General features: G+C 47.5%; 2 protein-coding genes and 1 long non-coding RNA gene across 5 annotated transcripts; 2 read left to right on the top strand and 1 right to left on the bottom strand.

Moving 5' to 3' along the window:
- Positions 1 to 60: 60 nt before the first annotated feature.
- On the bottom strand, positions 61 to 6,517 carry CXCR5 (C-X-C motif chemokine receptor 5). Its single transcript, XM_069876340.1, has 2 exons — positions 6,397 to 6,517; positions 61 to 1,689 (listed from the first exon to the last, which is right to left on the bottom strand). The coding sequence occupies exons 1-2, from the start codon at positions 6,433 to 6,435 to the stop codon at positions 613 to 615; spliced, it is 1,116 nt and encodes a 371-aa protein (XP_069732441.1). The 5' UTR covers positions 6,436 to 6,517; the 3' UTR covers positions 61 to 612.
- Positions 3,430 to 5,229, top strand: LOC138730828 (uncharacterized). Its single transcript, XR_011339099.1, has 3 exons — positions 3,430 to 3,891; positions 4,957 to 5,046; positions 5,146 to 5,229. It is a non-coding gene; the product is annotated as an uncharacterized lncRNA (long non-coding RNA).
- Positions 6,518 to 8,509: 1,992 nt separating the features above from the next.
- Positions 8,510 to 24,757, top strand: DDX6 (DEAD-box helicase 6). Of its 3 annotated transcripts, none has more exons than XM_069876593.1 (14): positions 8,514 to 8,632; positions 10,311 to 10,774; positions 12,191 to 12,254; positions 12,531 to 12,635; positions 13,916 to 14,045; positions 14,484 to 14,630; positions 14,858 to 14,956; positions 15,675 to 15,793; positions 16,213 to 16,341; positions 16,674 to 16,790; positions 17,271 to 17,334; positions 18,226 to 18,327; positions 19,072 to 19,251; positions 19,554 to 24,757. In XM_069876593.1, exons 2-13 carry the CDS (start codon positions 10,575 to 10,577, stop codon positions 19,245 to 19,247), a joined length of 1,452 nt encoding a protein of 483 aa, XP_069732694.1. In that variant the 5' UTR covers positions 8,514 to 8,632; positions 10,311 to 10,574; the 3' UTR covers positions 19,248 to 19,251; positions 19,554 to 24,757. The 3 variants fall into 3 exon arrangements, with proteins under 3 accessions (XP_069732693.1, XP_069732694.1, XP_069732695.1); XM_069876594.1 differs by having other exon boundaries at positions 20,564 to 24,757; XM_069876592.1 differs by lacking the exon at positions 19,554 to 24,757 and having other exon boundaries at positions 8,510 to 8,632; positions 10,318 to 10,774; positions 19,072 to 19,493.
- Positions 24,758 to 24,800: the final 43 nt, after the last annotated feature.

Genomic DNA, 24,800 nt, shown 5'->3' on the forward strand with positions numbered 1-24,800 from the left:
ATGATGAGAGTGGATTTTAAGGTGTGCTTCTTGCTCTCTTACTGTTCAGGCCATGGCGCTCAGCTAGCGATGGAAATATAACGGAGCAACACCCCGATGTTACAGCTTGACATAACCTACTTGGAGGCAGCAGGTGTAAGTCCGTGAGGGCTGCCCCGCATGCCACCTCACGCTGCAGTTATTAATGATGGTGAAAGCTGCTGCTCTTATTTTGGACCAAATTCTTATCAAGCAGCCTTGATCTGAGCAGTTGCTGGGTATTTGTGGTTCCAGTTCAGCACCCAGGGTTGTGTGTAATCCTGGATGCACTAAACCTCTGAAAGCCCCACAGATGCAGGTGGAGCAAAGATATCAGAAAGCACAGTGCAAAGCAAAACACCATGCTCCCTCTCAGCCTGCTAAAAACAAACAGAAATTATGCAAATGAGCTCTCTTCCTCACTCTAGGGTGATGGGTCTCCATGCTCTCAGAACTCAGTGCTGTAGAAAAAAAAAAAAAAAACAAGTCGCACCTTCAGCCTGACAAAGCCACGTGGTTCATCTCCTTGTGCTCAGTCACAAGGTAGAAGCTGTCTCTTCAGAGAGCTTCAGGCCTGCAGGCAGCCTCTCCCAGCTAGAAAGTGGAGATGGAGGTGGTGTTGTCGGACTCGATCCCGCTGCTCTTCCTCGTCACCTCCAGGATCTCCTGCAGGGTCTCCTGGCTTATGCAGCCGAGCTCCTGCAGGATCCGGAAGAAGTCGTTACGGAACTTGACTCCAATGAAGGCGTAGAGGATGGGGTTGAGGCAGCAGTGCGTGAAGCCGATGGCCTCTGTCACCATGATGGCTGTGTCCAGCTGGTCTTCCAGGAGGCAGTTCTTGGTGAAGGCTTCCAGCTTTGTCAGCGTGTTCAGGAAGATGACGATGTGGTACGGGCTCCAGCAGAGCAGGAAGACACCTGTGACTAGGATGGCCACGCGAACAGCTTTTTGCCTCTGCAGGCGCTGGGAGTGGCACAGAGCCCGAACAATGGCCACGTAGCAGTAGCACATGACCAGCAGGGGCACAAAGAAGCCCACGGTGTGGTAGAGGAAGCGAGTTGCCAGCCAGACGTTGTTGCCGTCGATCCCAACCTCTGGAAAATAGCAAATGCTGCGGTTGCTGTCATCTGTCCAGACTTCCATGAAGATGAGATCGGGTAAGGTCAGAAGGAGCGAGCAGAGCCAGAGAGCCAGGCAGGTGAGGTGGATGGAGCGAGCCCTGCGTTTGCGGTAGGTGTGGATTGCGTAGACGATGGCCAGGTAGCGGTCCACCGCGATGCACCCCAGCAGCATGCTGCTGCAGTAGAAATTGATCTTGTGGACGGCGCTGAGGATCTTGCAGAGGAACGTCCCAAACACCCACCCAGCCAAGCTCTCCACCACACTGAAGGGGAAGGTGAGCAACAGTGCCAGATTGGCCAGGGTAAGGTGGAAGAGGAAGTTTTCTGTGGTAGTACGAGACCGCTTGAACCTCTCTAAAATGACCAGGACCAGGGCGTTGCCCACAGTCCCCAGCACAAACATCAGCAGGTAGATGAGGGGCATGAAGACCTTCCTGAAGGGGTCTCTCTGGTTGCCGACCACAGATGAGGAGGGGTTGAAGCAAAAGTAGCCCTCCAAAGACGGGGTGCTGTTGTCAACTTCGTAGTAACCGCTCAGCTCCACCTGGCTCTGGGGAACAGAGAGAGTCTGGTTACCACAGGGGAGCAGCTCAGCATGAGAACCCAGTCCCTCAGCTGCCCGCATCCCACCCGTATCAGGAGGAGACACTGCCTCTAAGTACGTGGACGGCCCCTCCGGTTCCAGGTCCCAGAGGTGCGGCAGCATGTGGAGAGGGTTGTCCCGATCTCTGACAGTGAGGGCTGCTCAGCGTGTACTCTTTAACTCGCATGTTTGTGACTGTCCTGGTGTCCAGACAGATGATCAGTGTCATCTTCTGGTTCTTACTGAGTTACTGGCTGGTGGCTGTTGCTTTCTCATGCAGCATAGAACCTTCTTCTACCAGCTTTCCTGATCTTTCCACCAATTTCTGACTCTGTCTGTCCCTGTCCTGCCTGCTTTCTCCTGTCAGGTATGAAGGTGGTAGGATTCACCACAGACAACTCATCCTGTCCCCTTCTGCCTCTCCTTCACAGACACCTCGGAGCTGTCTGGGGCAGAACAAGACAAGGTGGGGACAGCAGCAGCAGTGCTTGGGATCGCTCTCCATATGCTCGGAGAAAGGTGTGGGGTGGCTGTTCAAACACCACTGGAGGAACGCCTTCCAAGGTGGTGTGGTGCCATAGCTACCTGGATGGATGCTGTAAAGAGAAATCTGTTCTGCTGGTAAACCTTGTGGTTCTTAATTCACTGCAGGAAAGGGAATCTGAAAATGCCACTTGGACTTTAGGCTGATACCCAGTGAGGAAAGTGCAATAGAACCACCACAGATGTGGTTCACGCCTGGCCTGCTGTAGCTCCTCGCCTGTATTCACCCCGAGACTGTTTGCGAGTCCAGAGTGCCTTGAAGCTGCAGTTGTACTCAGGACAAGCCCCAGAGATGGCAAGCATGCTCCAGCAGGCCTCGGGCACCTCGCAGGAGCTGGGTGTTGACAAAAGCAAAGGGCTCAGATGCAGATAGGCAGAAAAAGACTGGCAGAGGAGGCTTGCGGCAAGCTGAGAAATGAGAGACAACTGGGAAGCGCTCGGCAGCAGTTGCCCCGAGCTCCCCCACCCACACCGTCTCTGGAGACCTGTGCTGAGACTTCAGTGTCAACCACAGCGGAAGCCTCTGCTCGCTGCTTTCATACCTTTCACTGCCAGCTGTAGCTGTTTGCACCTGCTGCTCCTTCCCTCCCCAGCCAAAGTTCCCATCTAAAAATACCAGTCCCACTTTAAGCAGTTTTAGAGCTGATCTGGGGTTTTTTTGCTCACCCCGTGAGCTGCTAAGCCAAAAGGCCATGACTAGCCCCAAGTCCTGCACTGTGCCTTGCTAGAGAAGGGTGATTTCTGTTTCTTCTCTTTCAGGCAGCCTTCCTTGGGTGACGTGCTGGGTGCCTCCACATATGACTGTCTGGGGTGAGGAGGTGACATCGCAGCCGCAGCACTCGTTGTGAACTGCTGTGCTGCTGAAACCATCTGCACAGCTCCACGTGGAGCCTAGGCTTGTTGACGGGGAAGAAGTCTACGGAGCATTACTGAACACACAGAACAGGCACCTGTCTCAGGCAGTAAATGGTAGGAGGGCAAGCAAGGTGCAGAATAAGCTTGCCCAGCTCTTCCCTTGGTCTCTACCTTTGGCTTCTGCCAGAGAGAGCACCAAGCCTGACAGACTTTGGTCTAACCCAAGTTATTCTTGGTCTTGCCACGGTCCCGTTCCCCACTGGCTCTGCCCTCAGCAGTGCTACTACTGTGCTGTGATGCTGTGGTGCTTCCTTCCAAAGAGAGTCTTCCTCCCTGCCCAAAACCTCGAACTCATACGACTGTCTTCCCCTAATGGTGGGGCTGTGAGCCTTTGATGAGAAGTGTTCTCATTCCCAGAGAACAATTCTTTTTCCCATTCAGTATGTGACTCTGGAGACTGGAAAGTGCTGCTAAGGACAAAAGCCTTTAGAAATCCCTCCCGGTTTGTTTTCCCCACAGCTTGTAAATATTTCGTACCCAGACCCTGCATCAGGAGTTCCAGCTTTAAAGAGAAAAAGGAAATGATAGGAAGTGGCTGGCTTTGCTGGCCGGAGATTCAGAATGTTCCCTGGATCAACGACAGACGGGCAGCCTGCGCAGAGTTCAGAGTTTGCTGCTGAACGGTTTCCAGCATCCCCGTGCATTCAGAGCCGGAGGTGTGGAGGCTGAAAGCCGCTATCAGACACCATCTGATTGCTGATAAGATGGCAGGTAGGGCTCTTACTGTAAGCCACTTGCCGCGCGGGCCCAGGAAGCGTACGCTGAGCTGTGCCTGAGGCGTCCTCTCATGTACATCTCTGAGCAGCACAGTGAGTGTGGGTGGGACTGGACATAGATGAGTTGGAGAAAGAGGATAAAAGTCAGAGTCACGGCTGAGACAGGAAGGGCACAGACCAGAGCTGTAGGAAATGCACTGAATGTGATGAGCTGAGGCTCTTGGGGACTCTGATGCAGTTCTCATTTCTAAGACTGGAAGCAGATGGCTCTCTGATCTGGGATGGGAAAAGACAACAGTGTGCAGGCCGGAGAACTTTTGCATGAGTATCCTGTGATACGACTATGGCCAGATTTGGGGGTGGGCAATAAAGTGGTGTCTTTTTCTGTAACTGAGCAGCCCAGCACGTGCCGGGGAACCCTGTTCCTGTATGCTCTTTGTTCAGGGATCCCTCTTCCCCTCTCCAGTCTCTCATTTCCCCGGAATTGCCAGCGATCAAAACATTTGGCTGCCGAAGAGAAGCAGCTTGTGCACTATTAGGGATTTTCCATGTGAGTCATTCACTTATACCCAGTGCCAGGGCTGGGAGAAGCACATCTCATTCCCAAAGCCTTAAAACTGATGTTGCCCACACCAGTGCACGTCACTGACAGAGCTGCTGCTCATCCCCTCTCCCAGTGCTGAACTGGGAAACCCGAATAAGAGCAATGCCTGTGGAAACGCTGCATTAGTGCAGCACAGGTGCCTGCATGGCTTGAGTCACGTTGTTGCCATCCAAATGGAAGCTGGCTTGCAGTGCCTCTGGGGATCTCGTGGAGATCTCAGTGATCTTTCCACACCTGAGAAAGGCTAAGTGCTCAAAGCTTTCTTGCTGTGGAGAAACGGGGTTGTCATTTTGGGTACATTACTCTTCCACAAGGTTATAGAGATGAGTGGCCCTGTATGGTATCAAAGTTTAGGTGAGGCTCTTGCTTGCACTCCCTGAGCAATGCTAAGATAAATGCTCTTTCCCTGCAAATATTCTCATCGTTTTTCACTCCACACTTGCTCAATTGGTCAAGTGATCCTCTCTGTGAGTGTACGGGGCAATATTTGTGCCACTGCTTTGACAGGACACCGCCGATACCTTTTCTGCAAACCTCTGTGGGTAGGTTGCTCCTACGAGTGCCAAATAAAACAAAAGCACCATATAGCACCACCAAAGCCAATGTGGCATTGCTTGAGTGAGATCTGTGGCCTCTTTCAAGGAGGGAGCCAAACCAGGGAAGCACCCAGGAGGCAAAGGTGGGAAACCTGTGTCACAGATTCTGGACTGTGAGAAGCCTGAGAAAAGGTAAAAACTGTTCTTGCTGTGGCACCTGACTGTCACCAGCATGGAGATAAAAAAAAAAGGTCTGAGTTTTCTTCTAACCTGTCAGCGAGCAGTAGTGCTGCCCCTGAGGTTCAGCAGATGTCAGGGACAGAAGGGTCTTCTCCTGCAAAAACTGTTCTAAAGGAAATAACCACCCTCCACAAAGGATTTTGTACTGGATGAATCAGAAAAGATAAGGAGGATAGAGCTTGTCCCCCACATCTCTTTCTTCCCAGGCGTACGGGACAAAGTAGGGATAGAAAAATTGGTAAAAATTAAATCCAGCATTTCTTTCTTTAGAGAAATGGAACAAAACCTGATGTCTCCTGCAGGGAGCTGCAACATTTTAAAACCAGGCTAATGATAGCACTGCCATGGGCTTCCCCTTGGACAGCACAACACATTCTACCAGGTGCAGGTGCTGCCTTTCGCTCTCAGACGCAGGGGAGAGAACTACGGGGCAGAACACACTGCGTCATCGCTCCCTCTTAGAAGAAGTACTTGCAATTTACCTTCCCCTCTTTAAAATTCCCCTTTTGTATTTACAAAATTCTGCACATTCCCCTTTCAGCAGCGTCTGGGGCAGCCCGTTTGCAGAGAAGGCAAGCAGGGGTAGGAGCGTGTGTAGCCGTGACAAGGGGTTTCACACGCAGAGAAACAGCACTGGCCTCGCCTGGGTATTCCTGTTCTGTAAAGATGCCAGGTGAGATTCCCAGAGCTTTGCACGCTGTGTGCACAGTCATTTATAGCACTGAAAGCTGGTGTAAAAGATGCACAACTCAGAACAAGTGTTCTACACCCACGGTCCCCATGCAAGGACAGCACTTGGGCTCAGTCCTCACCAGAACATCTGCACATAAGGACCTGGTAATTAGGCAGTTGTCCCCAAGGGAGTACCTAGAACCCTTGGATCACAACGCCTGCAGCCACGTTATGCCAGCTCTCCACAAGCACAATGCTGTCATTCGCAGTCTGGTCAAGTCCAGACTTAAGGGGCACGAGGGGTGATTGCACCGGCGTAAGAAGTCACTCGGACTCTCCCTCGGCCAGCAGGAGGGTGAGAAGACAAGACGGATGGAAACCAGCCCTTTCGGCCAACCCCAGCTCTCCCTGTCATCCTCTCAAACAAGCAAAGCCAGGTCCAACTCACCAAGTCATAGGTCTCTGATGAGTAGCTGACGGGCCCCATGATTTCAGGGGTAGGATCCGTCTCTCCTCCAGCAGTTTCAGCAAAAGTTCTTCTTTTTTTGGGGTGGAGTTAATAACTTAAGAGAGTAGGGAGGGACCCAGCATGTAACAATTGAGTATTTGCAAGGCAAATGAGCTCCAGGCATAGAGTGACTTAATTGATGTAAAGATTAGCATCTAGCTTTATCATCTTTTTTTTTTTTTTTTTTTTTGTAGTGCTGAAAGCTCATTTTTAAAGTCCTGTACGTTCCTTTGGTCTCTACCAGAGAACATCCAGGATCTATAGGTCCTCCCTAGAAACCTCCATGGCTCTTACCCACAGTCAGCCTCATCCCAAGCAGTCTAAAATGCTTTGGAAAACTCTGCTCCAAGGGACGCCCTTATTAGAAATCTTCCCAGATCCAGACACCTCTCAAAGTTTGTGAAGCCCACAGATGCTAACCATATTTACTAATCTGTTCATTTCTACGGTCATTTGTTCTTTTAGGGTTAGAGCAAACTATTTCCTCTACACCTCATGGCAAAGTGTGATGTGTAGCCCTGCAAAGTGCTGAGATGAAAACCCGGTGTCCACGCAGCACGGCTGGCGTAGCAGCAGCTGCCAGAAAATGATGGTCATGCCCAAAATGTGCCTCTGGCTGTGGGCACAGGGCAGTCGAGGCTCCTCCAGCTGCAACCCCTGTGCCCTTCAAACCAGGTGAGAAGCAGATTTTGCACTGCCGTGCCGTGTGAAGGTGCAACACCTGCCCTTGCCAGTCCCCGTTTTCTTGCTGTGCTTGAACAGAAGCGTTGAAAGGAACGAGGGATGCGTCAGGTGGAAGAGATGCTTCCTAGGGAGCTCTGTGCCAAGGGACGGCAGCTTGGGATGTGGCAGCAGTCCCGCAGTGGGTGAATGGCATGGAATTCAGAATACGGCTGTGTTGATCGTGTATTCCATGAGAATCAGGCAGGGATATGTGGAATTACCACACTGGGGATTGCTAGGCCTGAGGGAGATGATTGTGCTGTTCCTGGCTAGGCTGCCTCGCACTCCTGCTGCCGGCGAGGGAGACGATGGGCTGTGAGGAGGTGGGGAACAGCAGTGATGGGAGGAGAATGATGCCATGAAAAAGGCCAAACTCAATAATCAATGCCAATTTGATTATTAAGCGGGTATTGCTTTAATAAATAACGATGCCGGACATGCAGGGAGTTATTTCACCGTATGTGTTTGTCCATTGAGACTGGTTACAGGACTTTTATACTGGTTAAACATATATATTCATATAGATTGCAGGAAACATTGGTTAAACATACACAGAACTCATTATTACATCTTATCGCCCCCTCTGTATGGGCATCACAGTTCCTTTGCATTTTCAGAATCCTCTTAGGCTCTTTATCTTATCTCCTTCCTCATTGTGTCCTCTTGGTGAGCTCAGGTTTATTCTTTGTTTCAGCATTTTCTGTGGCTTGGAGCATCAGAGCTAAGTTTAAGATACACCATGCTTGATTCGTGGCTTGTTTCAACCAGTAAACAAGCTAAACTCCGGTTACAATTATATTTTTTCTTACTGGGAGAATTAATTGATAAGTTTTGCTGCAGCTGGTTGGTATGTTTAATTCTGTCATCATATAAATTTGTGTTGTATGGACAGATAATAAGCAATCTCCAGACGTTATGTGCAGTTGTCTTGCCTTTGCTTCGAAGACTTTGTTCTTTTTTTTACCAGTGAATAAATTTTTCTCACATTACTGCAAGATTTGAGTCTTATTATTACTACTGCATAAGCTAATTCATTGCCTTAACACAATGATTTATTGCTCCCCTTCAAGAAACGGCTTTTTGTGTTTATCTCGGGGAAAAAAACGTCTGTAAAGCGGTGTGGGAGCCGCCGGGGACTCTGGGCTGGCGGTAGAGACGCCACGAAGCCCCCAGGTAAACGAGAGCCCAGCCCCGGCCAACATGGCCGCTCATCCCCCTCAGGGCCGAGACGCGCTCGCGCGGTTCCCGGTCACGTGATCAGCAGCGTGCGTACGTGAGTACGTGCGTGCGTGCGTGAGGGGCGTGGCCGTGGCGCCCCGCCGGGAGGGGGAGGGCGCACAGGAGGAAGGAGGAAGCCGCCATCTTGGAGCGTCGAGTCGCCATAACAAGGCACCAAGGGGGGAGCGAGAGGATTTTATACCTGGGCGAGGGAGGAGCGCGGCTGGTGGTGGCGGTGAGGACGGGACGCGGCGATGGGGTGTGTGGGGTGGCGGGGGGCCGGCCGGCGGGAGCCGAGCGGGGCTGGGAGGAAAGGCGGTGGGGGGGCTGACTCCCGGGCGCGGCCTGCGGCGCGGCGGAGCCAGAGCGGGGCGGGGGCGGCGGGGCCGGGGCCGGCCGGGCCCGAGCGGGGCGGGAGGGGCCTGGTGGGGGTTCCCCTTCGCCGGGGGCCAGGGCCGGGAGGCTCCGGGCCCGGTGCGAGAGGCCTACGGGCCGCGCCGCCGCACTGCGGCCTGAGCGCGGCGGGGAGCGGGGCCGGGCGCCTCCTCCGGCCGGGACCGAGGGGCCTCGGAGAACCGAGGGGCGGCCCCGGCTGCCCGTGCGGCTCCCCCGGTGTGTACAAAGCTCGTAACGGGCAGGAAAAATCTCCCTTCGGAGGGGCCCGGGGGATACCGGCGGAGAGCCCCGCTTCTGCGGTCTGTGGAGGCTGGAACTGGTGTGTTTGGCAACAACTGGGGAGTCTGGGAAGGGTCTGAGTTCCTTTTCCTTCCTTTTGAATTACTTTTGAAAATGCTTTTTATTCATTGGGGAAGCGCGCGTTGTTTTTTTTTTGTTTTTTTTTCTTTGTGGATGCTGAAGTTAGGAAGCAGTTGCCTCTTGTTTTTCCCTTGGCTTTTCCTTTGTGTGTTTTAAAGGTGCAAACGCACTGTGATGAGAACTTGTACAGGCGAGGCTCTAAAAGGTTTTGAAGAGCATTGCCTGAATGCTGTTGTAAGGAATTTTCAGCTCTGAGCCGGGCTTATTTTATATAGTGCAGACTTTGTGTTCTGTCTTCACAGTTTTGCCAACCCTTCTGCTCAAGACAGGGTCAGTGTTGGGTCACATGTGTCAAATGTTAACTTTTGAGCCCAGTTAAGAGTTGTTACTGACAGCTGAGGGTAACGTCATGTGTTCTTAAGAGGGAAGCTAGATGTCTGCTGTAAATGTAGATTACTCACTGCTACAGTTCAGCCTCAGTCGCTTAGATTTAACAAACCAGGAAGCTGCTTGATAGTATTTGTAGTTTTGTCATTTCAGATCGGATTAAATCAATACCAAATAAAAAGCTGAAATAAGATGGTTGAACTAACTTTTTTGCTTGGAGAAGGGTAGGCTGTTTGTTGTTCTTGTTGGTTTTTTAATAAAAAAAGCTAATGTAATTTCTTTTTCCCCCTCCAAAGTTAAAAGGGTGATCGGAGGAACGTGTTTCATCTAATCGAACTGGAACGTCTGCTGGATGTTGTAGCCTTGTTTCCTGTCACAAACCTGTGTGTAATGTTGTTGCTTAGTGTTTTCGGGCTGCTTTGCCATGTTCCGAGAGTGAGGCAATTTCAGGAACTGGCAAAGCAGTTTGTGTAATTCGTGCTTCCTTTACAGAGAAGGCAGGTAGTGTTTGTAAAGTAGTCGCTGGCTGGAAGGCTGCTGGAAGTGCAGCTGTGTAGAGTTATCTTCAGTGACTGCAGGTGGTGGGCATAGCTTTATAGGACGAGGAAAAAGTTTGATGTGTGTCTTGATAATTCTTGCAGAAAAAGCAGCAAAGCGAGTCCTGTTGTACTCTGCCTGGGGAGAAGTGATTCTTAAAACAGAGGAGAACTGATGTGATTTACATAGACGAAAGTCCGTGTACTAATTGTTCTCGTCTGCTTCTCTTTCAGATAGAAGCGAGTGAATTCTGATACAACTCAACTTTGTTAGAGGGCTTTTTTTAAAAAAAAGTTGATCCACAGTGCATCAGAGCAAGTTACTGCTTTACTTTTGAGTGACTTACAGGTGCTTGCCTGCATTGCAATAAAGGACTCATTTATTGAGCAAGACTTATTTATCTCTTCGTTTTGGAGAGTCTAATAAACTGTTATTACAGTTTCTGTACTGACTTTCAAAGTTTTGAAGTCTAAAAAGACATCCTTAAGGAGAAGAGCATGAGCACGGCCAGAACAGAGAACCCTGTTATAATGGGTCTATCCAGTCAGAACGGGCAGTTGCGAGGCCCCGTCAAACCCAGCGGCGGCCCTGGGGGTGGAGGCACACAGACTCAGCCACAGATGAACCCGCTGAAAACCGCCAACACAATCAACAACGGCACTCAGCAGCAAGCACAGAGCATGACCACCGCTATCAAGTAAGTGTGCGCCGGCCGCTGCCGTCGGAGTGTGTTCTGGGGCTCCCGTTGTGACAGGTTTTCTCCTGTTCTATGGTGCCGGTGGTTGGAATATCCTGGGTTGCAAGTTACAAAAAGAATGCTGTGTTTCTCTGCTCGGTCTTCTCCCTGACGGGGTTTTTTGCAGTGTGTTCAGTGTGAAGATTGAACTTGACGCTTTGCTTTTCAGAAAGGTGTAGCCGCTTCTCAGAGGTGGCCTGCTGTGCAGCAGCAGCATCCTGTTTGCTGTGCAGTACGAGAGGGAAGCTGGGGAGTGGGAAGGAGCTGAGCTGAAACTTGAGGCAGAGGAGGAAATGCTACCTTGCCTCAGTCTGGTTGTGTGTGCTTTTCAGGTGTTTGCTGTAGCTTTCTCGTGGTGAGAAGCAGTTTAAACTTGGTTATCGTTCGTCGTTGATGTTAAATAGCAGTGCATGCTCTCTTTGATGTAATGCTCTGGCATTCATCCCAGCTTGAGCTGGGGTAACGAGGTACCAGTGTGATACACTCCGACCACCATGCTGTTTTGGAAGTGTGCTCGTAAACCATGAGTGGGCTGCTTGGAGAGTTTGGGAGATGTCAGACTTAGCTGGTTTGGGAGTGTCTTCCTTTCCTTTTCTGAGTGTGGTTCCTCCTCCTCCTGAACAACATTCACTTTTACTTTGCTACTCAATTATTTGCGTAGGAAACACCAGCTGTGCGTAATGGAATGCTCAGATTCTGAAAGTTTGCCTAACTCATTTCCTTTTATTTTTATTTATTTATTTTTAAATGGGTTACTCTGAGGAAACTGATGAGTCAGAAGTCACTTATGACTGCTGGGACTGGGGAAGAAAAGGACTTCTCTGCGCCGTTGCTTTTGAGAAGGAACGGGTTTCTAAATCTCACTGAGAGCAAAAGACAACGTTTGATCAACAAGTGGAGTGTGTGTGCTTGCTTTATTTTCTCACCCAGAGCATTGTTATCCTCTTGCATTACGGATTAAGAATGGATATTCCCTGAGCAAGAGGGTTTTTTTTCTTTTTGAAGTGATGAAATATTCTCGTGTGGATTTATTATAGCCAGTTTCTGTCATATGACTAAGCCAGTGCTCGGTTCTAAATCTGTGTTCCGCTGGATTGATTCAGTGCCCTACAAATGAGACTTGAGTCACGACTGGATGAAGATTTCACAAATTCTCAGTGCACTTGGCAGACTGCTGATTTCTCTGTTTACAGTTTCCTGCCTGTTGCATCCTGCTTAGCTCAGAGAAGACTTGAGCTCATGTGTGTAGGCGCTTTTAGCTTTCAGGAGGTGAAAATATTAAATGTTCTTTGCTGTATCTGAGAAAATAAAGATGTGGAATAAAAACATTAATCCAGATATCTTAAAAAACTATTTTTCATTATATTTTTGCTACAGACCTGGTGATGACTGGAAGAAGACTTTAAAACTCCCTCCAAAGGATTTGAGAATCAAAACTTCGGTAAGGATGGTTGGTCTGTGGGACTAAATATTAAATAAGAGATGCAAGAGAAGCTGCAGTGGCAAAATAATTGTGACAGTACTGTATTTGTTATGGGAAAGCCAGTATTCCCTTCTCCTCTGTATGGTACCACACACAGTTGTAGTGGGAACCCCTGTACGCTTGTGGAATGCACTTTGCTGTCTTCCTGCATTGTCAGTCTCTCACAGAGTTAGACAGACTACAGCTGTGGTCTTGTGACCTAATCTTATGGATGTGCTTTTTCTGATTATTCAGGACGTGACCTCCACAAAAGGAAACGAGTTTGAAGATTACTGTTTGAAACGGGAGTTGCTGATGGGAATTTTTGAAATGGGCTGGGAAAAACCATCTCCTATCCAGGTTGTTTACAGACTGCTTACAGTGGCATTTAATTTTTATTAATTTATTTAATTTCTTATTCATGCATAACTGTTGGATACTTGTGATTTGGGAAAACTGGGGCTGTGAGCAGTAGAACGTGGTGGCCCTGGAGGGGAGGTGAGAGTGGCTGATGCTTGACTAAGTCACCAAGTCGTGCTGTGATGGGGCTGACTGGTGCTGTGGAGAAGTTAGCTTGGGTTTTCCTTTTCCCTCAGGAGGCACTGGTGTGTTAATCCTCTATTCTGTAACATCCTTCACATATGTAGTCCCAGTGGAAACAGGGCTGTGGTGTAAATTTTCTGGAATACCGTGTTACCAGGGGCTGCGTGCCTTGAGTTGTCACAAAGATAACTATAGCTTTATCACTATGTTGGCATTTTTGTCATAAGCATCTGGACGGAGCACAGTGGAGATTGTGGGAGAGAGATAAATATCTTGGCAAGTTTAATTTTCGGTCCCTCCATCTTGCTTTCACTTTTAAGGCTTGTTCTGTTAAGAACTGTTGATGTGTAAACTGCAGCGGTTGGGGAGGTTGAGCTCTTTTCATTGCTCTGTGGAGGGTTGTCATTGGCACAACTCTGCCCTTTTACTCCTTAAGGCACTAGAAAGCTGTGGCTTGTAGGGAATTTGCTTTAGAACAGATCATCACCTGCTGCCTGTCCAAGAAGCCAGTGACTCTTCAGCTGTTTCTGTAAAACCAGTAAAGTGCAAAGTGATGGGGGCCGTGTTTACCCAACATTTCAAGGGAACGCTGTTGGGTTTATGGGAAGTGCATCATGGGAGCATGCAGGCTTGGATTGCACAGGTCAGGGTGGTTGTGATGTTGAGATATGGGTGGGGAGCTTTTTCTGTGGGAGTTTGCCAGTGGCTATTGCTGTCTCTGCACCTTTTTTTCCTAGTTTTTCCCTTTTTTCCTAATGTGTCCATATGGGTTCACTGCTCCTGTGGTTCCTGATCCCTAGTTCTCTTATGACCAGGCAAGAAACAGACTTTGAAGTTGTATGTAGAATCATAGAATAACCAGGTTGGAAGAGACCCACCAGATCATCGAGTCCAACCATATGGGAGGCAGAGCTGTTGTTTTGCTGGTGAACTCTTTACTGATAGATTTAACTCCTCCTGTCGTGAGTCTGCAATGTGTGCACCTGCAGGATATTCCGTTTGTGAAACAGTCAGGTTTAAAGTGATACTTTTAGCACAGAGTTAAATTGGGCCAGCTGCTTTCAGTTGCTAATGTGCGGTTTGTCGTTGCATTTCAGGAGGAGAGCATCCCCATTGCTTTGTCTGGTAGGGATATCTTGGCTAGAGCGAAGAATGGAACAGGCAAGAGTGGAGCCTACCTCATTCCTTTACTTGAACGGCTAGACTTAAAGAAGGACAATATACAAGGTCAGTTGAGATGGATCTTAGCGGCAGCCAGGTAATGGTATTGGTCACTAAAACTGGTCAGTGGAATTCAGGTTATCTGTTTGTACTTCCCAAGAAAGTTCATGGGAGAGGTCAGGGTGGGGAGTAGAACTTTTAAAGTCCCATGATTGCTTTCAAAAGCTTGAAATGGATCTAGTTTTCTGAACGTCACCCACTGGCCGTGGGGGATGGGTTAAGAGTAGTGAGCATGCTGGCTGGGGGCTGGTGTGGAGGGAGGTATCAAGGGATGAAGAACGCTTGCATGAAATTTGCCTTGTTGTAAACAGCTTCTAGGCCTTGTTCAGGATTTCCAGAGTGGAAATCCAAATCCATAGCAGTGTAGCTTTCAAGTGTCTGTTTCCTCTAAGGATTAGTGTTTCAGGTGCATTGTGTTACTGACGTTATGCTTTCCTCTGCCAGCAATGGTGATCGTTCCCACCCGTGAGCTGGCCCTGCAGGTCAGCCAAATCTGTATCCAAGTCAGCAAACACATGGGAGGTGCCAAAGTGATGGCAACAACCGGAGGAACCAACTTGCGAGATGACATAATGAGGCTTGATGATACAGGTTGGAGCACTTCTGCTACACTATGGTTGTTCTTTGTTTGTGGCTTTCGCAGTCTGGTGGGGGAATTCCTGTTTGTTGCCATTGTTTGCCCATAACAGAACAGACTGGGATGTGTCTTGTTAGCTGTTTGTGTGCTCAAACTGTTCATACAAAACGTGACCGTCAGTGCCAAAAACATTGTTTTAGTTGCATTAACCTCTTTTTTTTTTGCTCCTCTAAACTTACAGTGCATGTGGTGATTGCTACCCCTGGGAGAATTCTCGATCTCATCAAGAAAGGAGTAGCAAAAGTTGAACATGTCCAGATGATAGTATTGGATGAGGCAAGTTGCTCTTGTTAAATGTTTTGGGATTTTAACACAATGATGTGCTTTAGCGAGTCTCCTTGTTAGGCACAGTGACAAATCAAACTTTGCTTTGAGGCCTGGTAAGGTTATAGCTTGTCTGTGTCTCGCTGTGTTTGAGAAGGTATTTAGGCAGAAGAATTTTTCTGCATGTGACCCTTTTTAAGAAAACAGCCTGGGAACGTTTGTTTTCCCGGACTTTGCTATCCTGAAGAACAGATTAACAGATACTGTGAAGTGAGGGAATGCATTTTACCTGGTTTCAGTTCATAAGAGTGTGCTGTGCTTACCACCTAATAGTATGTAAAACTTGTTTATGAACATCTAGTAGCATACAAGCTTCTGAGTGAGAGACTGAGAAAGTGGCTGTGTGGAAGCTGTTGGGTGACTTTGACGGGAACCCTGGTAACTGTTTTCGGTTTAAGTTATGTTTATTTTTCCTGAATTTGATTCTACTTAAATCAAAGTGCTGGAAGGCAGGACAGGATAGGCCTCCTTTTACTGATGGATTCTGTCTTCAGCAGCAGTAGTGCCCATCTTTTGGAGCGTGGTGTGTGCTCCAGCGGGGACAGTCCCATCCTAAGGGCAGGGAGAATGTTCCTGGTGTTGTGTTTTCTTTTCCCAGTGTGGTACTACCAGATGACTAAAGTCTTGCCCCATTAATTTAACTTTCTCTTTATACCTTATGCTGTTACAGGCAGATAAGTTGCTGTCTCAAGATTTTGTTCAAATAATGGAAGACATTATTCTCACGCTACCTAAAAACAGACAGATTTTGCTCTACTCAGCCACTTTCCCTTTGAGCGTACAGAAGTTCATGGTGAGTACAGGCGCGTGAGTGGTGCATAGCTGATAGCACTCAGCTTTTTAATGCATCCAGACAGGTTTTATCTCAATCAGCCGCAGTCTAGGACCCAAGTTTGAAAATAATTTTTGGCCTCAATGGGATTAATGAAGAGCTGGGTGTGCACAGCTCTCACCTAGAAGGCACTAGTTTCCATGTTGTGCATTAGATACGTACCATCTGCACTCATTTGCTTCCAGAGGGTTCTCCTGTCTGGCCTGCTCAGTTGCCTTGGATTTATAAGTAGTCTTTTGTGGAATTTTGCTTGTCTGGTCTGTGTTGTGTGTACAGTGTGAAGAACAAGTGGTTAGGTAGTGTATCCTTGCTGTGGAGGAAGGTGGGAAGCACTCGTTTTGTGTGTAGGTGCCAGCTTTATCCTTGTGTTTGTCTTTCAGAATTCCCATTTGCAGAAGCCCTATGAGATTAATCTGATGGAGGAGCTGACCTTGAAGGGAGTTACCCAGTACTATGCCTATGTAACTGAGCGTCAGAAAGTACACTGCCTCAATACACTGTTCTCCAGGGTAAGTGGCAGGGCTGGGACCAGAACGTACAAAAGCTTTTTGCCTTCTGCAACCAAGCAGAAGACTGAGGGTGGCAAAGAGGGCTTAAGGACACTTTCCCTTGTCAAAATGTGCTGTTGAGCTGAAACTAAGTGCATGTGCTGCTAGTCCTGCACCTTTGTGTTACAGAACTCCATTGATCTTTTTCCCCTCTTGTACAAAAATACGTACTGTGTGGATTACGAGCAGCACACCTGCTTCGCTTTCTCTCGGGGAGGGATTGGGATTTAGATCTTGGGTTATTTGGTAATAAAAAGCTGCATTTGCTGAGCATGTCACTTTTTTGTGTTCAGCTCCAGATTAACCAGTCGATCATTTTCTGCAACTCCTCTCAACGGGTTGAATTGCTAGCCAAAAAGATCTCCCAGCTGGGCTATTCCTGCTTCTATATCCACGCTAAAATGAGGCAGGTAAGTATGAAGTCTACAGCGGTTTATTCCCCACCACCTCATGCTTTACTGTATAGCTGAATCAAGTTTTGTGCTCATTTTAAATGTGCGTGTTCCTAGAAAACCGAAATGTGTATTGCTTTGCTGTTGATCTGGTTTTAGACCCCACCTCTTCCCAATCTGTTAGGTGTAGCTGATCAGGTTAATTAGTGTAGTGAAGGCGTGTTTTGTGTTGCTCTGCCATGCTTTGCCAATGTGGGGAGACTTGGCATACCACACTGTACCTGAAACAGATGAGAGCGAGCCTGGTTGAAAACACAACAAATAAATAAAAATAAGTGTTGGCGGCTTGCTTTGACTCTCTGTCGAGGTGGAGGAATTAATCTCATTGCAGTTCCTTGTTTGTAACTGAAATACATCTGAAAGTCACAGTGCTTTGTTTGTTGAGGGTGGCTGTTCAGTTTTGCCTTGTTTATGTTTGTGTGTATATTTTTTTTCCAGGAACACCGCAATCGTGTGTTTCACGATTTCCGGAATGGCTTATGCCGCAATCTTGTTTGCACTGGTAAGAGCTCCTAAACGTTTTCTCTATCTGTGGGTGGTGAGCAAAAGCAGATTAGCCATTAGCCCAGGTACAATAGGTCACTCGAGTTGTAATAAAACAAACCAGTTTGCTTTGGTAAGATGTCTTTGTCAAGCCACATGTAGCAGGGTGCAGTGCTGCCTTAGGGTCATCAGTGTTTGTCTCTTGTGACAAATCAGGAAGGTGCAGCTTGCGAACAAGTCCTTTTACCGTGATAGTGAAAGGATTCTGCACTAGTTTTCTGTGTGTTCATGTATGCAAGTGCTGAGTTATTGGGCTGTAAGACTATGGCTCTTATCACCTGAGTAAGTTTTTCCAGTTCTTTAAATGTTTATAGTTCATCTTTTCAAAATGTTTTTATAGTTTTGATTGGCCTTGTGTATGATCAGAGTTCTCCATTGTGCAGCCTGTTTGGGCTGTGCTGCAGCAGTGTCTGCTGATCACTACACGTGTCTGTGTTGTCTTAAAAACCACTTGAATAGAGATAAAAATAGTGGAGCTAGTGGGGTGTGGTTCAGATCTCCAGTCTATTGCAACACTGGCAATGTGCAATCCTGTGCCAGGAGGTGCTTGTATAGAAGACCTGCTGAGAAGTAGTCTCACATTGAAAAAAAAACCTAGCTTTGTGCTAATTATTTCCTCAGCATAGATGTGTAGATCTGGTGTTTTGGTCATTCTTCTTGTGTTATTCATGTTTAAAATGGTTGAAGAGCAAGAAGAAGAATTTTAAGTAAGCTCTTCGATATGAGGGAAGTTTATATCTGGCACCTAGCACAAGCCAATGTTCGTCATTGTTAATCCTGCCATGCTAAATAATGCCAGTGTTTGCTGTCATTGAAATTAACTTTCTTCATCATCTGGATTATGTTTCAGATCTGTTTACCCGAGGTATTGATATCCAAGCTGTGAATGTGGTGATAAATTTTGATTTCCCAAAGCTGGCAGAGACTTACCTCCATCGTATTGGCAGATCAGGTGAGAGGAAAAACACGTTTTAGGGGCTACTTTGACTGTGAGGTTTCCCAGTCTAGAATGCTCTTCTGCTTTTTATTACTGTATCTGAGCATTATTACAGATAGCTTTGATTTTAGGGAGTAATTTATGTACCATCCCAGCTGGTTATCTCCGCATATACCAGAATGAAGTGCTGTGATCTTGAAACTGGCCCGAGCAGCCTTATGAGAAAAAAAGCCTCACACTAAAACCCAGACTTGTGTATTTTGCTTCAATCTTGGGAGCCTTGCTGATGGTCCTGTTTGCAGTTTGTGAAAATGCTGTACTGAAAACTTAGTTTCTGAGGTTCCTTAAGTGCAGTTTTCTTCTGCACGTGCTCCGAGGTATGGTTCTAATGTCTGGGCATCGGCAAAACACACCTTTGAGAAGAGCACCAAACATAGGAACGTGGTATGCTTGAACTGTGTCGTTCGGGCTTGTTCAAGGGCTGTGTTATTGAAGAAAGGCTGGATGTGCGTAATGCGGTAGTGGAAGACTTTTTGTTGGTAATTAGTGAGGTTTAGTCAGAGCTTTTTGAACCTCTTGGGTTTTCCTATTGCTGTAGCAGTATGTAACTCTGTACCAAAACCTGATGTGAAACCGGTAGAGACCTGCAGCGGGGACTGGGGTTGTTTTGTTACCAGGGAGTGATGTTAACTCCACAGCCTGCAGATTTTTCAGTCAGCTTCCTGTTACTCACTTCAGTTTTGTTCTGTTTCTGTCAAGGTCGCTTTGGTCATCTTGGCCTGGCCATCAACTTGATCACCTATGATGATCGATTCAATCTGAAAAGTATTGAGGAACAGCTGGGAACTGAGATCAAACCCATACCAAGCAACATTGACAAGAGCCTGTATGTGGCAGAATACCACAGCGAGCCTGTAGAAGATGAGAAACAGTAAAAATGTGCGTATGCAAATGCTGTCCTGAACAGAGAGGTGTCAGGTGAACGTTACTGCAGGGGAAGGGTGGAACTGGTGTGCTGAAGAGACTTTTGAGTGTGGAAACAAGGGCTTGAAATAGACTGCACATTCAAGGAATTCTTTAGATATGCTGAAGCTGGGAGTGAGGGATGAGTAATTGTTAGTTGTTTTAATTGAAATGCTGACCATATGCTAAGGAGACTAAAGACAGGGGAAAAGGGAGAGTGGAGAGTGGTGTTTGGAATGGCTGCTAGTAGCCTAGGAAATTTCTTCTGTATTGCTTAGCTAAAATGAGGAATGGGCAAGGGGTGGAGAGGAAGACGGTCCTCAGAAAAGGAGAGGAGAGCAAATGGATGGCTTTGAGAACAGAGCACCAGTAGAAGAGCCTAAGCACCTTGTCAGGTAGAAGAGACTGGTTTGGGCTTGAGGTGCTGTGTCACTTGCATCCTTTGCTTTATGGAACTCCTGCAAATACACAGTGTAGGGAGCAGAGTTGCAATTCACCTTTACTGCCACTCGAGGTCATCTGCCAGGCTTTTACATAGAGGTTTTGCTGTCAGAGACTCCCAAGTCTTCCCTTCTTCATCGTTTTCTCAGAGAAAACTGCTGAGTCGAATCCTTTTTATTAGAAGAAAACTTGTCCTGGATTGCTGTCAAGCCAAGTAGCTACAGGATGATGTTTGGTCTGGATTTAGTTAAGATGCTTTGTCAAGCAAGATCAGACACCACACAGTTTGGGTTGGAAATCGTTCTTTTGTGTGCTCTTCTCGGAAAGCATGAATTGGAAAGAATCCCAGGGGAGCTGCTGGAATTCTTCTTGGGTGACATGCAAAAAAGTGTCTGTGGGCGCAGACTGCTGGATAACACTGAAATGAGCCCACATCCCTTTGAAATTGTTCAGAGATGGTCCAGGCCAGTCACGCCGAGCTGCCTCGCAGCCTCTGCTTTGCTGGCTGAGCTTTCTCCATCTTTTGTAAATAAATAAGACCCCAGGTGGTGAACTTGGAGAAGGTTTCTGAGTGGCTTCTGTAAGGGGAATGCTGTGACCTTGCCTGAGCCCTGTTTGCCCCTTCTGAAAAGACAAACTTATAGGTAGCTGTGCTCTGTAGGTGTAGTAGGATGTTAGCAGCACCTCCTTCTGTGGAACTGTGGCTGAGGTTCAGACATCCCAGATACCCTTTTCTTTTTTGGGAATGCTGCAGAGTCAGTGGGGTTTGTTACTTACGTTCTGGTTTTGCACAGAATTGATATAACTAGTGGGTGTTGCGGTTGTGTTTTGGTTTGTTTCCATGTAGGCTTTTGATTACACATACCAGAAGGTGAAGCCCTTGGATTCGGATCTGTGACACATCGTTTCTTTGGGGATACCCTTCTCTTTGTGGGTTTTTCTTCGTCTTTTCATTTCGGAACTATGAAGACTAAAGAGCTCGGCCTTTTTTTCTTTTTAAATTTGGCAGCAAGGAAGAAAGAAGATAACAGGAGGAATGTCTTTTTGTTTTTCCACTCGTTTGCACTGTGTGCTGATTGAACATTAGTTGCACTAACTGCTGGTTTTAAATTTTTTTTTCTTTGGGTGGGAGGGGCAGCAAGGGAAGAAGAGAAACCCTGAAAAGAGAAGAATCTTGATGAACACGAGCTTGTCTGCGATTTCAAATTCTTCAACCATCGACTGAGTGCATTTCAACTTCTCCCTGGTTACTCATCTGTTTTTAAGCTACAGAGCTTGTTACTTATTCGTGCAAAGTGCCTTATGCTATGAGACCATTCAGAATATCACCTTTCCGACACAGCCCAAGGAGTCAACAGCCGTTTTTGGTTTCAGGTCAAAGTTCCCCTCTTTTCCCCCCTCTCCTCCTCCCCAAGTACTCGAGCCCAGGGCTGGGAGGTGAAATGTATTGGTAATACTACTTTTGTCTTCAATTTTTTTTTTTTTTTTTAATTGGAGGAGTTGATATGCATCTGCCGTTCACCCACATTGTAAATACCTGTATTTAAAATGAAACCAACTGAAAATCTGGGCTGATGAGGTGCAGCATCGTAGCTCCAGAAGGAAAGAGCAGCCTGTCATCCTTTGCAGGAGCCATAAGAAAAGCTCTGTGCTCTAGCAGAACACTAAATGACTGGTTTCCATAAGAGTCTCCATTTGTAGTTACAGCACTTGATCCGTAGACTTGTTTCAGAGCCATGGCCGTCTTTCCTCTGGTGCAGTGTGTCCCATAGAAAATCAGATGTGTATATTGTACAAACTTTGTAAATACGATTTTTTTTTTTTTTCTGTTTGGGTTCATATATAACTTTTTCTTTTGTGATGAAGGTTGCTGGGGTTAAAGGGATTTGACTGATTATGGGAGCAGCTATAGATGAGAGGGGCTCAGTTTTCTGCAACACTAACCAAGGAGAAGTGCTCTGACCTCTGTGAAGAGCAGGCTTCTGCAAGCATCCTTTGGCAGGGTGGGTTTGCTCTGGTGTTAGCAACACCGTCCTGTACTGCTCACGTGGGAGAGAGCATTTGTGGGGCTTCCAGGCCTCCAAGTCTGTAGCTCAGCCTGTTGGGAGATCTGTGGTTTCCCCCTTAAACTTCAGGAACCTGTGTTCCGCTGTGGCCAGAGGGAAATCCCGCAGGTGTCAGTATGTGCATAAGGCATGGATTTGGGGTTAAAAGAAACCATAGAAAACTAATGTACATGCATAAACTGACAGTTGTGGAGCTGTGTGGGATTGATTTCCTTCCTGCAGCGCTTTCTGCCCAGAGTGGCCTCTATCCAGGCTGGTGAGCAGGGAAGGGCAAACCCTGCTCCTGTCAGAAGCTGCAGAAAGCTGCTTGCCATCTCCTCTGTTTTCGACACGAATTGCTGGCTGTCGTTTTGCATTGTATATTGCTGAAAAGTACTTTCTGGTCCAGTAGTGTTGCTTTAAATTGTGCCCCTCCCAACATGCTTGATGTTTGGCCTGATCTACAGGCAAAAGGAGTGAGACAAATCAAAAACAGTACTCTTTTTAAATTCCCTTTTAGCCTGTTCACCAACGCTGTCAGGAGGCACCTGGATGAACGCAGCCCCTTCTGCTCTGTTGTTGTTGCGTATACAGATGCTGCACTCACACCACGCTTGCTTACCTTGAGGCAGGAATTTGTTGTCTTAATTTCTCCCCGTTTTGACCCTTTATTTTTTTAAATTCAAGTAAAACTGCTTGGAACTACAAGGCGGACTTACTTGTCCCGTTTCCTTGAGGATCGTAACTAGATGCCAGGTGCCTCCTGACAACGACTTTACCAGATGGAAAGGATTTTGTGTTTGGGATTTCTGTTTTTCCTTTTGTCAGCAGTGACTCCATAATTGTAGCAAATGCTGCACTAGAGTACAAACTCGAGAGCGTGGTCACAGGCGCTCTGTGAGCCACACAGCTTACATCAGACTGGCAGGTACTATGTGTAAACAGTTTTGGGGTGCTTTTCGGGGTGGGGGGTGGGAGTTTGTGGGTGGTAACTTTGACCAAAAGTAAAATCTTGCTCTTGTACTGCAGCCAGCTTATGATTTTCCAGAGAGACAGGAGAGAGGGATCATTTTAGTTCAACAGAGACGTGGAAAATGTAAATAGGAGTTCTGTATCTTACCAGGGCACATGTGTGTAACAAGAACAGGATAGCAGCATCTATTGCGTGTGCTCTGTTGGATTTGGGGTAGGTTAGCCTAGTGCCATGCGTTGTTGGTCCCTCTGGAAGCACAGAACTTGTGAAAGTATTACTTTAACTTGGCCTCGGATGAGGAGTGGCACTTACCTGAGCTATCGGGGGCACCACTTTTAGGTGGCTTCTTGTCAAGAAGGAAGCGACCTATTTTTGGTGCTAGTAGGCTATCTCTAACTGATGTGATCTTGTGGATGGAAAGATGCTCCAAAGGGCTAGGATAATCCTAGGCTTTTTTGGGTTTGTTTTGTTGTTTTTTTTAATTTTTTTTTTTTTGGTTTATTCCCTACCCAGGAGTTAAGAAGAGCGTGTAAATCTTAGCTTCCTGAGATTTCTTGCGAGCTCCTGTTTTCGCTGGTCCCATACCAGCCCTGACACTTAGGCATGGGTTGGAGCCCTCAGTAAGAGCCCTAGGTCCAACGCTGCCTCTGGCAAAGATGATGCGGAGGAGAATCCAGTGTGTTCTCTGCTTTTCCTCTAGCAAATCTGGGAGCATCACCGGGTGACTCTTGATTAGATGGAGCTTCGTGGTTTGGTGAAGTGGCTGTGGAGAGGGTGACTTGGATGTCCAAGGAAGCTCCAGGCTGGGCTCTGAGTGTGCTGTCAGGAGTGCCCACCTTGCTGGAGGGCTTTTCCCAAAGGGAGGGGGGTGGGTCGGTCTCAAATACACGTTTCAATTTCCAGAATGAGATGGGAGCATCTTTCCTTTGCCCTCTGACTTTTTTAGTGGGTAAGATCAGGGAGGCTCAACATGAATTCATGTTGTGTACGTGTTGGTATCAAATCATCTCATTCTGATCTTTTGTTCTTTATTTTTACTTGGGATGGGGAGGGTGTCTGCTCCAAGGATTTAAAAATGCTTTCTTCACGCTCTTGTGTTTTTCAAGTGACCGATAGGACACAAACCTGAGCAGACGGCTGTCCTGCCTCAGTTTCCATTCTAGATGTTACGGAGGTGCCATGCCACGGCTTCTGCGCTGCTGTCGTGGTGGTTCTTACCCTGGTGCTGGACTTGGCGGTGCCGCTGTGGCCCGGCAGCTGTTGCTTCCTGAGGATGGAGCGAGTTCTGTTCCTGGGAATGCCGGTGGTACAGCTGCCGTGGCGCAGTTTGGGCAATAGCTGTCTGAAGTTTCAGATTGCTGTGAGCTTCTGGTCCATCTTTTGTGAATTGCAGTTTCTCCTCCTACTAAACCAGGTCCCTGGACCAAGGAGCGTGCATCTGACCTTCAAAGCCAGGCTTTGGCTGGCTGTGTGCGGGTTTTGCTGCATTGGCCGTTGTTTGAGGAGTCCCTGTGTGGAAGCATTGTTAAATTCTGCTGTAGACAAGTCAGGGAAGGGGAAGGAGGGGTGGGGGGAGGGATGGGCTCATTAAGATACAGCCTTGCTGTATTTTAACCAATAATAATGGGGAAGGGGTGTCAGGAGAAGAAAATAGTCACTTGTTCCCTTTATTGAAAGAAACTGGAACTTTTATTTCAAGAAAATAAAAGATTTGCAATTTGGGTGGAACGTCTTAATCCACCGGTCCCTAGTCAAGAGTTTGGTATTCCTACTGTTAACCAGCAAACACCACGGACTAGTTCTTGGAAAAAAAAAAAAATATTCAGGGGCGGGGGGGGGAAATTGGCTTTCTGTTAAATCGGCAATTGGCAAAGTGTCCAGCGGAGCTCGGCTTTTGTTGAGAACACGTTTCTCGGGCCGCCCGGGCTCGCGGAGAGCTTCCCGAGTTCCCGGTGCGAAAGAGATGAATGGTAAAATCCCGATTTTGTTGATTCAAGTCAATAAAAAGCTCCCTGGAACTCGAGTTTGGTCTGTTTCTTAACTTGGGGGGCGTGGCCAAGGGAAGG

The sequence above is a fragment of the Phaenicophaeus curvirostris genome, chromosome 25, assembly GCF_032191515.1.
Source record: "Phaenicophaeus curvirostris isolate KB17595 chromosome 25, BPBGC_Pcur_1.0, whole genome shotgun sequence".
NCBI classification, from domain to species: domain Eukaryota; kingdom Metazoa; phylum Chordata; class Aves; order Cuculiformes; family Cuculidae; genus Phaenicophaeus; species Phaenicophaeus curvirostris.